We start from the raw sequence: 14,349 nt of genomic DNA, 5'->3' as shown, positions 1-14,349 counted from the left end.
TGGGAATGAAATATGACATGTATATGCCGGAAATAACAAACATACTGTTCAGATAGAAAATATTTGAGTCTTGCCTTTGTTAATTGACACAGATAAGTTAGGAAAATAAATGCTAGTAAAAACGATCAGCAAGTTCGTGAACACTACTTCTCAACTCGAACATATGTTTTCATCAAATCTACACACATCATGTTATGATCTGAATTTTAATGATCTCAGTTGTCATTGAAAGGAAACCCCAAGAATTTTAGAATAAAAAAAGAATTGAACCTGGAAGTCAAAAGGGTTTGGAGGGGGTGGAAGTTTTATTTTAAAAGGAATGGGTAAATTAAAATTGATCCCACAAATATCAAAGGAGAAGAATGACAAAAAATGACTCACCATTGCACGTAACACGTTGGTTTGCATGTGTATAGCATTCGGGTTGAACCTGGGTCCCAGACTGGCAATGAGATTCAGTCTGTGATAGTTGTGGATGAGGCTCTGACTGAGTTGGGGAATGAACACTAGGTTCCAAAGACAGCAGCATTGGTACCTCACAGAGCACGAAGAGGAATCAGACAAAAATCGGGATCCTGTATATTTTGTGGAAAAGATGACAAATCAATCAATTTATTCATGTTGACAATAAACACGAAGAGCCATTGTTTAATAATCCAACTAAACAATTAGCTGGTTAATAATGCAAGTATAAAAAAAGAGTTGAGAAAGGCAGACATATTGTCTAAGTATTTAATATGTTCAACTGTGCATGAATAAATATAGCTACACCAACCAGAGCTTCAGTAAACTGTTTTTAACAAACTCTCTAAATCCTACACCAGGACCAACAACTACAAAACAATTTTTTATCTCACTACGATTCTGGACATATAAACTGTTGTCATTGCAACGATATGAACTTCCTAACCTTGCAACTGCAATATAATTAACAAAAAATGTTGATAAACATTACAATGCTAGAGAATTTGGACAAAATGCGAGATCAAAAGTATAATCCCAACATAAGCTATTGTCATTTTTCCTGGAAACGCATCATTTTCACATTTAGTCAAATAAAAAACAAACGACTTCAAATGTGAATGGTTCATCAATGAATATCACTTCAAAATATAACGAGGAAGGTTTAAAATAGTGTTATTGTTGGCAAAGTGCACTGCAAAGAAAATTTTTAACAACAAAAGACTAGTAGGTCCCACTGGTGTAAAACAGTGTTGTCCTTGTCCTGAAATATTGAATCGCGCCTAACAGACTGCAGGTCTCATCTTTTGTGGCAATTGTGTTTTGTCCACCACAAAATATGGTGATGTGAAGCATTTTGAGCATGGTGCGAACTGTGGATAAACGCTATACAAATGCTATGCTTTTGTTTCAATTTACATACTTACCACAACTGAATCATGCGATATGGAACTTTGTTCTGCATCACTTTCAGGCTCTGAGTTGGAGTCTATAAAAAAAAAACAAACAAAGAAAAGCTGAAGACTATCATCTGCAAGTTTTGCTCTAAACCCTTAAACAAAAAATCATGCCATCTTGTGCTGTAAAAGGATTTTTATTTTATTATTTACTTTATGACTATTGTCCTTTAGACAAAAAGAAAATTAAGTCCGAAAACTTTTGGCTATTTTGTTTTAAATTTCAAGAATGTCAGAGTTGGCAAGAGAGGATGGAAATATAATTCCTGAAACCAATCTGTCTATAATCATATCCATATGATAGTTTTTCGTTCAAGATTCAGGTACAGTCTATTTTGGATAATCGCAACACCTTGGGATCATCGAAAATGTTGCGATTAACTGAAGTTGCAATTAACCAAAGTTCAGTTTCCTGTCCACTATTTCAACATTTTACACATTTATTGTAAACTCAAACCAGTAAATGTTATACTTAGTCCACCACATACAGAGCAATTTCATTGAAACAAAAACCATATGGCAGCCCTGTGTAGATTTGTCAACCAAAAGCAGCTATGAAGCAAGCCGATGTCTTACTCAGATTGGACGAAGTTTCACTTTTTTCTCAACATTTGTCAGAGTTCACGAGATTAGCCGTAATGAGAGACAATAAGCTCTCACCAAACTCGTTGGTCACAATGCACAGTTGTTAATCCTAAAACAAAGGATATCGCTCAGTCTCTCTTTATAACTGTCATTTATAACCTGCTGTCAAGATTATGACCAGCCCCACCCCTCTTCTATTTAATGGCCACCGATGACGTCACAAACCCATACTGCAAATCCCTGCCCTCTTTCGACTCTAATAGAGTGGTGACACACTACCATAGCATTAAATCCCGCTCACTCTCGATTCTTCAACCTGTCACGATTTCATCCATAATGAAATTTAATCATGATATATTGTCTGATTTCTTGAATTTACCACTTTTTAAAAACCGAAGTTTGTTGCAATTAACCAGTGACTTTTATATAGAATTATTTCCATTTGTTAGGAAATGTTGCGATTAACCGAGTTGCAATTATCCGGAGTGGACTGTATTAGTATTACACATCATGACTCAAACAAAAATAAGCAAACTATGTGTACCTAAATATTTAATTCATTTCCTCATCAAATTACATTCTTACCATTAACATCCTAGATCACATCAAAAGGGTTGTCTGGATTGGCAGCAAGACATTTTTTCAGGATTTTTAAAGCTCAAATCTCTCTGATCTGAAGGTACAAAAGAAATAGCATATTCTCAACATTAAACTATGATTTTGTTATATGGCACACTGTATGAGCATGATAAAGCAAAGACAGGTTTAAGTTTAAAATATTTTATATTCGTTTCAAAAATCCATTCTGGTTTTGCCAAAATAAAATAAACACATGAAGTGTTGAGTTGGATAGCGCTAAAAGTAAAAGTAGTAAGTAGTAGTAGTAGTAGTAGTAGTAGTAGTAGTAGTAGTAGTAGTAGTGGTAGTAGTAGTAGTAATAGTAGTAGTAGTAGTAGTAGTAGTAGTAGTAGTAGTAGTAGTAGTAGTAGTAGTAGTAGTAGTAGTAGTAGTAGTAATAGTAGTAGTAGTAGTAGTAGTAGTAGTAGTAATAGTATAGTAGTAGTAGTAGTAGTAGTAGTAGTAGTAGTAGTAGTAGTAGTAGTAGTAGTAAACGACAGATCGTACAAAGCTAGTACTATGTGTGATCTACAGTCTACAGAAGTTCCCGAATCATCTGACTCCACCTCTGAATGACTGACAAGTGACAATCATCAATCGGTGTATGTGATGTCTACCCGATTTCAATTCATAAATCAACAGTGATAGAATAAGAATGGCCAATAACTTACCATTTAAATTATCTCGGTGCCTCTTCAATGATGCCTCCAGCATCAATTTACCCCACGATGCCATAGTTTGGAAGTCAGTAAGTGACGAAAAATGAAAAAATCAGCGACGTAAATACGAAAACGAAAGTAGGAATTGTGCGAAATTGGCTAAACATATGTTTCACAAAAAAATGAGCTACTATGTTTGCTTGTCTTTTGTCGCCACGATAAGAATCCGAGCCGAGATTCGATACATCTATTTCTAAAAATAGATTATAATTCGTATATCTTGTTCATTTCACCGTTCATCAACTTTCACACAATTGTTTATTTTATTTTCATTACTATAAAAATCCATATAATGCTCTAGAATTTTAGAGAAAATTTCGGAAAGATATAGTGCCTCACTATTGAAATATATCGATGAAGACACTGGTACCCCTATTGTGCTTTTTTCAGGTGGTCACCTTATTGACCAACGTGAAACTTTAGGCATAACTCTTCTTACTGTGGTGTTTAACAAATATCTTCAATACTAAGATTTACAATTATATATCCTTGACGGTTGGGTTGACAACCTTAAACTAAAATCAGAAAAGTGAATGTGCTAGAGGTCAAATCAATAGGGGGACCAGATTTTGGTCTCCCTATTGGTAAAGTACTGAAAAATGAACTAATAGGGGTACCAAAAGTCTCCCTAACCGGTATTAATACATATATATATATATATATATATATATATATATACAGTAGAATTACTTTAAACCGAAATTTTGGGGACCTTCTAAACCATTTCGGTTTAAAGACATTTTGGTTTAAAGCAAGTTCCCGTTTTGCAATGTTTTTCAAGGGTAGTAACTGTTTAAGTTTAAGGAATTTGCTCATTTAATCATATCATAGGTTTCCCGTTAAATGGAGTTGTTGAATAAATGCTGTCTTCGTAACCATTAAATTTTTTTTTTTTTTGGTGTGTTTAAAAAATATTTTTGGGGGTTTTCGTTTTCAATTCAAAATTATTGAAAGAGTTGAGTTCGGGATGCCGTGTATTTTACATATCTCTGTCTTGATCAACTTTTTTTTCATCGACTTCACATAGTATTTTGATTTTAAACTCCAACGTGTAAGCACAGTGCTTTCTTTTAGACATCTTTTAGTAAAATGCTAAGCTAAAATAAGATCGAAAGTTCTTGTGCGATAATTGATAATGAATGGCACGCAGCTACTCAGAGGTGAAGTGAAATGGAAATGAAAAGGCGTGTCAATGCTAAGCTGTCTACTGCACACCCCTCTTTTGTTGAGAAGCCATTAGGTTCAAAGGCCTAGTTACATAGAACCTCACCCCCCCCCCCCCCCTCACACACACACATTTAAACAAAGTGGAAATGAAGTGGCATGTCAATGGTAAGTTGTCTACCACCCCCCCCCCCCTCCCTCCTTATTCTCGTGTTGAAAATTTGTCAGTTCCAAAGCATCAACACACGAGCGAGAACATCTCGCTTGCGTGATTTTACACCCCAAGTCCCCTCTTTTCCTCATTTTTCGCCTGCCAGTCACCCGCTGTCTTCTTTTTCCAGTCTGTGCGATTGTGGTGTTGGCCAAACCCAAGTGCAGTGATTGAAGTTTTTGCCTACCCCCCACCCCCACCCCACCCATCACCCTCATTTTATACTTACGCTCTTTGTTTAATATCGCCGGGCATTATTACGTGTGGCCACCTTCCCGAATTTTTGAAGAAAAATAGAGAGAGAAAAAGGGAAGGTGCTCTCAAGTTGTTTCGGTTTAAAGAAAGTCCTGCTTAGAAGTATTTCTGTTCATCGTAAGAATTAGTACAAAGATAATGAAGAAACTAGTACAATTTATTAAATTCTTTGCGGTTTAAGGTATTTTTCGGTTTAGCTTCTTTCGGTTTAAAGTAATTTTACTGTATATATATATATTTATGAGTGTTGGTGGGTACTTGTAGGTACGAAAGTGCTCGATAATGGTGGTTAGAGCTAATATATAATGCAAATTTTCACTCACATTATTTTGGCAGAGACGACTCGTTTCTGTGTTTTTACACTTCTTCAGTCGGCGTAATCCATTGTAATCTACAATAGATTACGCCGACTGAAGAAGTGTAAAAAACACAGAAACGAGTCGTCTCGGCAAAAAAAATGTGAGTGAAAATTTGCATTATATATATATATATATATAATATATATATATATATATATATATATATAGTATACAGTAAGTGCCTCCCTGCCCACTATGAGAGGTCAGGAACCCCACCCAGGACAAAACCAAGTAATTTCATTCCAAGACAAAGACAGAAAGCATGTAAGAAAACATATATAGGGGGATAGAAGACAGTAAGTGCCTCCCTGCCCACTATGGGAGGTCAGGAACCCCATCCAGATAGGGGGATAGAAGACACGGTAAGTACCTCCCTGTCAACCGTGGGAGGTCAGGAACCCCACCCAGATAGGAGGGATAGAAGACACAGTAAGTACCTTCCTGCCCACTATGGTAAGTCAGGAACCCCACCCAGCTGTCTCTCACCTTTGGGTAATCCTGTGGAGCCACTTGTGTACATGATGACTGCAATATCCTCAGGAGTTGGACTCTTCACAGACTCGCTCAGATTCCCTGGGAATAAAATAATTACGAACATCTTTTGGACATCGAATATTTGTTAGAAAAAAATGAGGTTTCTAAAATAACCAAAATATCATCTCATTAAAACCATATATAAATAGAGAGAGAGAGAGAGAGAGAGAGAGAGAGAGAGAGAGAGAGAGAGAGAGAGAGAGAGAGAGAGATGATGAGAGATAGATAGAGAGAGATAGATAGAGAGAAAATAGATAGAGAGAGAATAGATAGAGAGAGAGAAGAGAGAGAGAGTAGAGAGAGAGAGAGAGAAGAGAGAGAGAGAGTAGAGAGAGAGAGAGAGAGAGAGAGAGAGAGAGATAGAGAGATAGAGAGATAGAGAGAGAGAGAGAGAGAGATAGAGAGAGAGAGAGAGATAGAGAGAGAGAGAGAGAGATAGAGAGACAGAGAGAGAGATAGATAGAGAGAGATAGATAGAGAGAGATAGATAGAGAGAGATAGAGAGAGATAGATAGAGAGATAAATAGATAGATAGAGAGAGAGATAGATAGAGAGAGAGAGAGATAGAGAGAGAGAGAGATAGAGAGAGAGAGAAAGAGATAGATAGAGAGAGAGAGAGAGACAGAGAGAGAGAGAGAGAGAGAGAGAGAGAGAGAGAGAGAGAGAGGGACATACATTCAACTGTTTCCCTTTCTACAAAAGATCACTGTCAGGGTAGTCTTAACTCTCTACATTTCAATATGAATGAAAATCTCATCTTATCTTATCTTCTGAAAGGATAACTCGGATAATATATCTTTTCAATACCTTATACATGACATGATATTGAAACAATCTTAATAAATCACATTTGTTTTTTGTTAGGGGGCAGCGTGGCTCAGCGTTATGGTCTTTGCTTTGTACCTGAAAGGTAACAAGTTCGATCATCTGCCACTGTGCTGTGTGGCCTTCTAGCAAGTAACCCTCGCCCTAGCTCAATTTGTGAAACTGCACTCCGGCTGATGCCTGGGATATTTCAGTCTTCCCTTGGATTAGACCCTAGAGACAAATTTCCTCTATGGGATGAATAAAGGGAATTTTATTTATTTATCTATTCTCATTAATAAATTCAATTCTTTGTTGATCAATGTCTTACATTGGTCAACAGAACTAATGGGGTTTTTTTAATTTCAAATCTAATGCTATTCCAAAGGTTAACTATACGATGAACAATAGAATTTGTTTGATTTTCATTCACGTTGGACAGCAAGAAGTTGAATAATCTCATTCCAAGACAAAAATAGAAAGCTATGTATAGGGGAATAATAGATATAAGAGGACAGAGGAGATAGCAAGAGTTCTAAAGAACGAAGGTAGGGGCCCCTACCTAGTGATAAGTAGCAATGTTTCACAAACTACAGGTCTGTGCAGCTATGTGGTCTTGCGGTCTGACACTCACTTTCGGATCGGAAAGTCCTGGGTTCGAGCCTCGCTCGGCGCATAGTTGAGGCCCCGGAAAAGACCCTTTACTCACATTCTCTCATCGTACTCAGGTGTAAAACGAGCACCTGACCGTTAACAGTGTTGTCTCTGTCCAAAAAATTGTAATATCACTTAACAGGCGTCATGTCACATCCTACATGTTAAGTGCTGCAGTTGACCAGGGACTCTTTGCAAAGCGCATTGAGCATGTTTAGTGGATATTGCGCTATATAAAAGCTCAATTTAAAAAAAAAAAATTTTTATATGCGAGTAAAGAGCCTTTTCCAAGGACTCAAACATGCAACTTCTTTATTCATGCACCGAGTGAGGCTAAAACCCAGGACCATCTGATCCAAAAACGAGTGTCTTACCACAAGATCACATAGCTGCACAAACAGTTGAAAATTAATCATAATAAGAGTCAAATCTTACGGTTATGTTCTTTATCCCCCAGTTCCATGACAGCGACCTGAGCGATGACAGTGACACTGTCTGGTGCTGGGACGTTAAGGCGGTCCAGAGCCGACTGACTGGACGCTCCAATCACGATGACTTTGGTCACAGAGGTAGTTTTGGGTAAAATGTTCTGGTGGGATAGAAGGATAGAAAATTGTATATGTTGTTGTTTTGGGGTTTTTTTAAGGGCTTCATGACGCTTGCAAAACATTAAATGTCATATCAGCGCCAGTAAAAAGGAAGAAAATGGGACAGTAAAAAAGTTATAGAATTTCAATGAAAGCATCCAAGAAAAGGTAAGACAAAGGGTAATTGGTTCAAATTCCAAGAGCACACTATCAGTGTACTTAGTGTGAGATCACCTAAATGTCTCATAATCCTGACACAAGCACAGGTCCCCTCTTATTGAACAAACTCAAATGTTTACAAATGATATATTATATGTGTAAAACAAAAAATAATATACAATGCATAACAGAGAGGTTTACAAAAAAATATCATCTTCCAAAATTCTAACTACACATTTACTGTATCTCTTCCAGCCAGGTTATCCGGCCAGGGCCAGGACAAAACCAAGTAATCTCATTCCAAGCATGTTGGAAAACTGATATAGGGGAATAGGAGATACAGTTAAGTGACCTCCCTGGCCACCATGGGTGGAAAATATTTGTATAGAATATATATAAATAAATAAAATATTTCAAGTATATTTATGATCAACTTCTACAATATTGTTTCGAGCATTCGCTCTCATCACTTTCACTTCCTGATGAGAGTAAATGCTCGGAACAATAATGTAGAAGTTGATCATAATTATATTTGAAATATTTTATAAATAGCTCCTTTTATCAAAAAGTTGAGCACTATTATTTCATGGTTTTTGCATTTACATTTTATATATAAATAAATAAATATATAGTTTTAAAAAGTTGTCCGTCAGAACGATTAGGCCTATGGAGCTGGGGTCTATCCAAATGGGGGGAGGGGGGGGAGGGGAGGGGATTCCTGACATCTCACTTGGTAGAGCATTCAACTCATATGTAAAAGGACTAAGATAGATCGCAGGTAAAGTCGAGATTTTTTTCTGACCCCACCCCCTATCCATCCATCAGTGTGATTGGGTATCTGGGTCTATTAGATCTAGCAGATAGTACTTTGCGATAGACTAGCATCCTATCCAAAGGTAGCAAGCAATTGCTTTTGTCCATTTCACGCTATAGAAACCAAGATAAACTCCAGCACCATAGGAGCCTAATGGCTCTGAAGAACTATTTTTACTTTATATTGTGGAAAATTGTAATGAAATGTTTGTAAAAAAAATCTATATAATTAATATTTCATATATAATAATATTTGCAAATATGGAATAGAGAAGAAAGATAAAAATCCACTAAATTGAAATCAGTGGCATAAACCCTTAAACCTATAAGATACAGTTTTTGTCTTTTCTTTTATAACATACATAGTTATCAACTCCGTATCAAACATGACCTTGAAGCATTTACAATACTGACTGAAGGTGGTTATAGTGATACAGACACCTACAAAAAAAATTCAAACCAGTTCTATAAATAACAATAATAGATAAGAAGCTCATTACTGTACAGGGAAATTTTAAAAAAGTTGTCCAAGGGCGTAAACTATGTACAGATTTATATGTTGAGGGTGACTTAAATACTATTTTTTTTAATGGATTTATACAGATAAAAAAATATTTGAGACTTTGGTTAATTTCATATATAGGCTTTATTGTACTTAAAAACAAAACAAAAAATGAAAAAAAACACGTATCAAAATTTTGGGCCAGGAAACTCGTTCTTTAAATATCAATCGATTTAAATGACGAATCTCATCCTGGCAAAAATTCTCAAACCTGGGACTTTTTGAAGAGGGAAGATCAAGATGACAAATTCGAATAAGTTTTTAAAAAAAAAAAAAAAATTTAATCTAATCTTGACAGGTTCTTAATCTCCAGCATAATAAATTTGGCTGATTATATCATTACAAACTGACACTAAGGAGCCTCTTTAGACATTCATGTGACATGAAAGGGCATGATGGATTATTATCTTATCGACACAGAAAATGCCTACAACATCATTCTTCTTATTCATTTATCAGAGAATTCCACCCATGGGGTCCGTGTCAGAGATAAACATTTTTAACACTGGTCTCTAAAATATGAAACTAAAACAATGCTATACTTTGGAAGTAATGTTGACCTTTTTGCACAACGCACATCATTTATTCCAAAAAAAGAGGGAAGGAAGAGGGAAATGGGTAAAACAAAAGATATTCATCCCAGGAAAAAAAAGGCTACATCGCAAAGTACTTTCAGACAGATCTCCAGAGCTTTAAAAAAAAAAAAAACTGAACTTTTATATAGCGCAATATCCACTAACGGTGCTCAAAGCACTTTACAAGGGGTCCCTGGCAACAACAACAATTAGGACGAAACATGGCGCCTGTTAGACGATATTACAATTTTGGGGGGGACAGAGACAACGCTGTTAACGGCCAGTACTCATTTTACACCCAAGTACGGTGAGAGAATGTGAGTAAAGAGCCTTCTCCAAGGACTCAACTATGCGCCGAGCGAGGCTCGAACCCAGGACCTTCCGATCCGAAAGCGAGTGTCATACCACAAGACCACATAGCCGCCCACAGAACAGGAGTTATCCAGCTAAGTAGTTCTGTGAGCTAAACTAACAATAATAATTTCCTCGCTACCCGAGGTCTGTGTTCATCCTTCCATACAGAGTCTTCACAGAATACTCCAAGTTTTTTTGGCCCCAAATATTCTCAAACTGTGACCTGCTTTCAAAGTGCTGTCAGGAGAACATGCCCACAATCCTTCTTGAGGAGATGGTGAAAGATGGTGGATTGGACTATGACTGTTCTCCATTGATGACCCAAAAAGAAAAGAAAGCATACGAGTCTGAAGCACACTTGGAGACCGGAGAGTGAAGACTGACCTAAAGACTAACGGCAGCTGAGAAGAGAGCCAAAGAATGAATGGCCCCCCCCAGAGCAGACAGGAATGGAGGACCTTCAGAGCTGGAGTTTATCCCGAATTCTATTTCTTAGCACGAAACGGACAGTAGCAATTGCATGCTACCCTTTGGATAGGATGCTAGTCTATTGCAAAGTACTTTCCACCAGATCAATCAGACCCAGCTACCCAATCACTGCTTGGTGGACAGGGGATGGGGGGGGGTCAGAAAAAATCTTGACTGCACCCAGGATCGATCTCGGTCCCTTTGTTTGTGAGGCGAGGGCTCTACCAACTGAGATATCGGGACCCCCTTTTGGCATAAAAAGGTATATAAAATATGGGATGATTCCAGAGAAACCAGTACACTGGGTGCGTATGTTTACCTTAAACTTGCCAATGAGGTCCATGCTTGTGATGATAACGCTAGCCTCACATTCCTTGATGCCATGGATGACTGCCTCTTCGCTGAGAGTAGCATACAATGTCACAACTAGTATTGAGAAAAAAAATAGTTATTGTTACTTTGATTCTAGAAAAAATATTATTTATCAGTGCTGATGGTGCCAAGAACTGAAAAGGGAGGAAAATTTTTAATGATTGCCTTAAAGCCCAATTATTTTTACAGCCTTCACCCCCCTTGACTGTGATGTAGATCTCATTTTGATTTACAATATTATGGTTAGAATGTACTTGTTACTTTTCTGTTTGAGTAAGAAAAATCTATTTTTGTGTTGGGCGGGTGTGAAGTTTGGGGGACAAGTCTGAACTTGGCCGGTAGAAGTGATATGTTTCTATTTTTAGGGGTTTTAAGGGACAGCGCGGCCAAGTGGTACGGTCTTTGCTTCGTATCCAAAAGGTACAGAGTTCGATCACCCGCTGGTGCACTGTGTGGCTTTGAGCACGTCACCTCGCCCAAGCCCAATTTGCAGCGCTGCACTGTGGATGATGTCTGATTATTCCAGTTTTTCCTTGGAATAGACCCTAGAGACAAATTTCCCCTATGGGATGAATAAAGGGAATTACTGTTTTTTTGGGTTTTTGTTTTTTTAACTGCATTTGCAATACATTAAGGTCATGACAGCGCCAGTAAAAAGGAAGAAAATGGATTAGTAAAAATTTATAGATTACAATTAAAGCAACCAAGAAAAGGTAAGACAAAGGGGAATTTGTTAAAATAGGAAACAGATGTATATTCCAAGAGCACACTATCAAAATACTTAGCTTGAGATCACCTAAAAGTCTCATCGAGACACAAGCACAGGTCTCAACTAAGAGGGAGACACTCATATGTTTACAAATCATAAATAATATGTAAACAAAACAATACAGTGCATAACGGAGAGATGATTTACAAGGAAAAAAATATCATCTCCCAAAACTAATCATACATTTGACTGTTTTCCCTCTCAGCCAGGGTATCAGGCCAGGGCCAGGATGAAACCAAGTAATCTTAATCCAAGACAAAGACAGAATGCATGTTGGAAAACAGCAACAGAGGGATAGAAGACACAGTAATTGCCTCCCTGCCCACTATTGGAGATCAGGAACCCCACCCAGATAGAGAGGGATAGAAGACACAGTAAGTGCCACCTGCCCACTATCTCAAAACTAACGCCTTTGGGCTTACACCCTTCTAAAAAAAAAATTATATTTTTAAACTCCATTTATTCATTCCATAGGGAAAATTTTGCTCTAGGATCTATTGCAATGGAAGACTGGAATAAATAACCCAGGCGTCAGCTGTAGTGCAGCGCCTCAAATTGAGCCATTACAAGGTGACTTGCTCAAGGTACAGTGGAGAGTGATCAAACTCGGTACCTTCGAGTACGAAGCAAAGACTGTACTGCTGAGCCACGCTGCCTCCTTCTATCATAAGACGGCAGTATTAATACCAATATCCTTACTGGGAAAATTGCCCGTGAAGCAAGCCTGGGCTGAGACCATCCATTCGGCCCTAGTCTCAGAGAAAATGATGACAGGAGACTTGGGTTTCATCCCCAGGGCCAATAGGCCGTTGGCAAGCTTGGTCACTTCGGCATCCACCTCTTTGTAAGTTTTCCAGTAGTAATTCCCCATCACAACCTGAAAATATTAGAAAATAAATATATTCTTTGTTAAAAACACTCAACATAGATTTATATCATAATATTATGATTTCTTTTTGTTGTTTTTTTTTTTCTATTTTTCTTGGATCGTTTTGTTTTGTTTTTTGTTTTTTTTTTGGGGGGGGGGGTGTCGTGATGTTTTTTTTCTGATTCCTCTGTGATTGGATAGCTGGGTATGTTAAACACGGCAGAAAGTACATAGCGATAAACAATTGTCCTATTCAAGGCGACACACAATCCAATTGTTACCATCCATTCAATGCTACAAAAACTGGGATTAAGTCCATCTCCATGGAAGCGATATATAAAATTTCAAGTTTTGTTTCAATCTTCTTAGTATCTGTTGAAAGGGGCAACTGGATAGCATTAAAATACACAAACATGCACGCAATGGTATTATTGTGTAAGTCTGAAAAGAGAGAGAGAGAGAGAGAGAGAGAGAGAGAGAGAGAGAGAGAGAGAGAGAGAGAGAGAGAGAGAGAGAGAGATAGCTGGATGGATGGATGGATGGATGGATGGATGGATGGATGGATGGATGGATAGATAGATAGACAGACAGATAGATAGATAGATAGATAGATAGAGAGAGAGAGAGAGAGAGAGAGAGAGAGAGAGACAGTGAGTGTTTGAGAGAGAGAGACTGAAAGATAATAAGAGCATGAATAAACATTGAAACAATATCACATGCCAATATCTCAAGTTGCTATTTTATTTAAAAGACACGAAACCAGACCTATCAAGTTTCCAGTGGTGACAACCCGTCAAAATATAAAATTGAAGATAACAAGTATCTCTATGAAACCCTATATCGGCATATAATAATAGATAAATACTTTTTTTTTTAATTCTGACTAGGAATATTTCACTTCATGTAAAGATAAAGTTCACTCCGCTTAATCGCACATCGGTTAATCGCACACTCCACTTATAAGCTACACATTCCCGGAAAACAGAATTTTTTCTGTATAGTTGCTCCACTTAATCGCGCAGCTTCTCTGATTAATTGCTACACCTTGATTGCAGTGACAACCAACTATATGGCTATATGAAATCAACAATGCTCTTCCCGTTCCACACAGCTTTTCGGCCGAAGCATTCGATCAATTCTTTACAATGGACAAAACTGACATCTCAGGAGCTACTGAGCTCTGTTCAGCCACAAAAAAAAAAAAACAACGCCTGGATAGTGAAGATGAGGATGAGTCATCGGAATGTTACAAACCACCCCTGACAAACATTGAACAACTTGACATGGTGGACAAACAACGCCGCTAAATCCAAGAAGAACGTTTGACAGATGACCCACATTGGTGGGATTGGAGACAAGGGTTTATAAACAGTTTACACAGAATAGAAAGCAACCAATGTTTCATAATTATTATTCTTACAAACAATAATGTCACATTTTGTTGTCAGTAAATCATGAAAAAAAAAAAACAACAAAACAAAAACAACAAAAAAAACAATCA

The 14,349-nt window shown here is 37.4% G+C and overlaps 1 protein-coding gene and 1 long non-coding RNA gene across 9 annotated transcripts in view; both read right to left on the bottom strand.

Annotated features, from left to right (window-relative positions):
* Positions 1-14,349, bottom strand: part of LOC144980859 (long-chain-fatty-acid--CoA ligase 4-like) — a 64,944-nt gene that overhangs the window by 29,683 nt on the left and 20,912 nt on the right. For all 8 annotated transcript variants that reach the window (XM_078928735.1, XM_078928732.1, XM_078928739.1 and 5 more), the window contains exons 4-7: positions 12,680-12,857; positions 11,159-11,265; positions 7,757-7,910; positions 5,816-5,902 (exon numbers count right to left, since the gene is read on the bottom strand). In XM_078928735.1, the coding sequence (XP_078784861.1) occupies positions 5,816-5,902; positions 7,757-7,910; positions 11,159-11,265; positions 12,680-12,857 (526 nt within the window). The remainder of the gene's footprint in view (positions 1-5,815; positions 5,903-7,756; positions 7,911-11,158; positions 11,266-12,679; positions 12,858-14,349) is intronic.
* On the bottom strand, positions 536-3,939 carry LOC144980857 (uncharacterized). Its single transcript, XR_013646978.1, has 4 exons — positions 3,293-3,939; positions 2,589-2,676; positions 1,389-1,450; positions 536-575 (listed from the first exon to the last, which is right to left on the bottom strand). It is a non-coding gene; the product is annotated as an uncharacterized LOC144980857 (long non-coding RNA).

Source organism: Berghia stephanieae, chromosome 10, assembly GCF_034508935.2.
Source record: "Berghia stephanieae isolate SIO BIC M18660-M18661 chromosome 10, UCSD_Bste_1.3, whole genome shotgun sequence".
Classification (NCBI taxonomy): Eukaryota; Metazoa; Mollusca; class Gastropoda; order Nudibranchia; family Aeolidiidae; genus Berghia; species Berghia stephanieae.
This window is presented reverse-complemented; position numbering and strand designations above follow the sequence as displayed.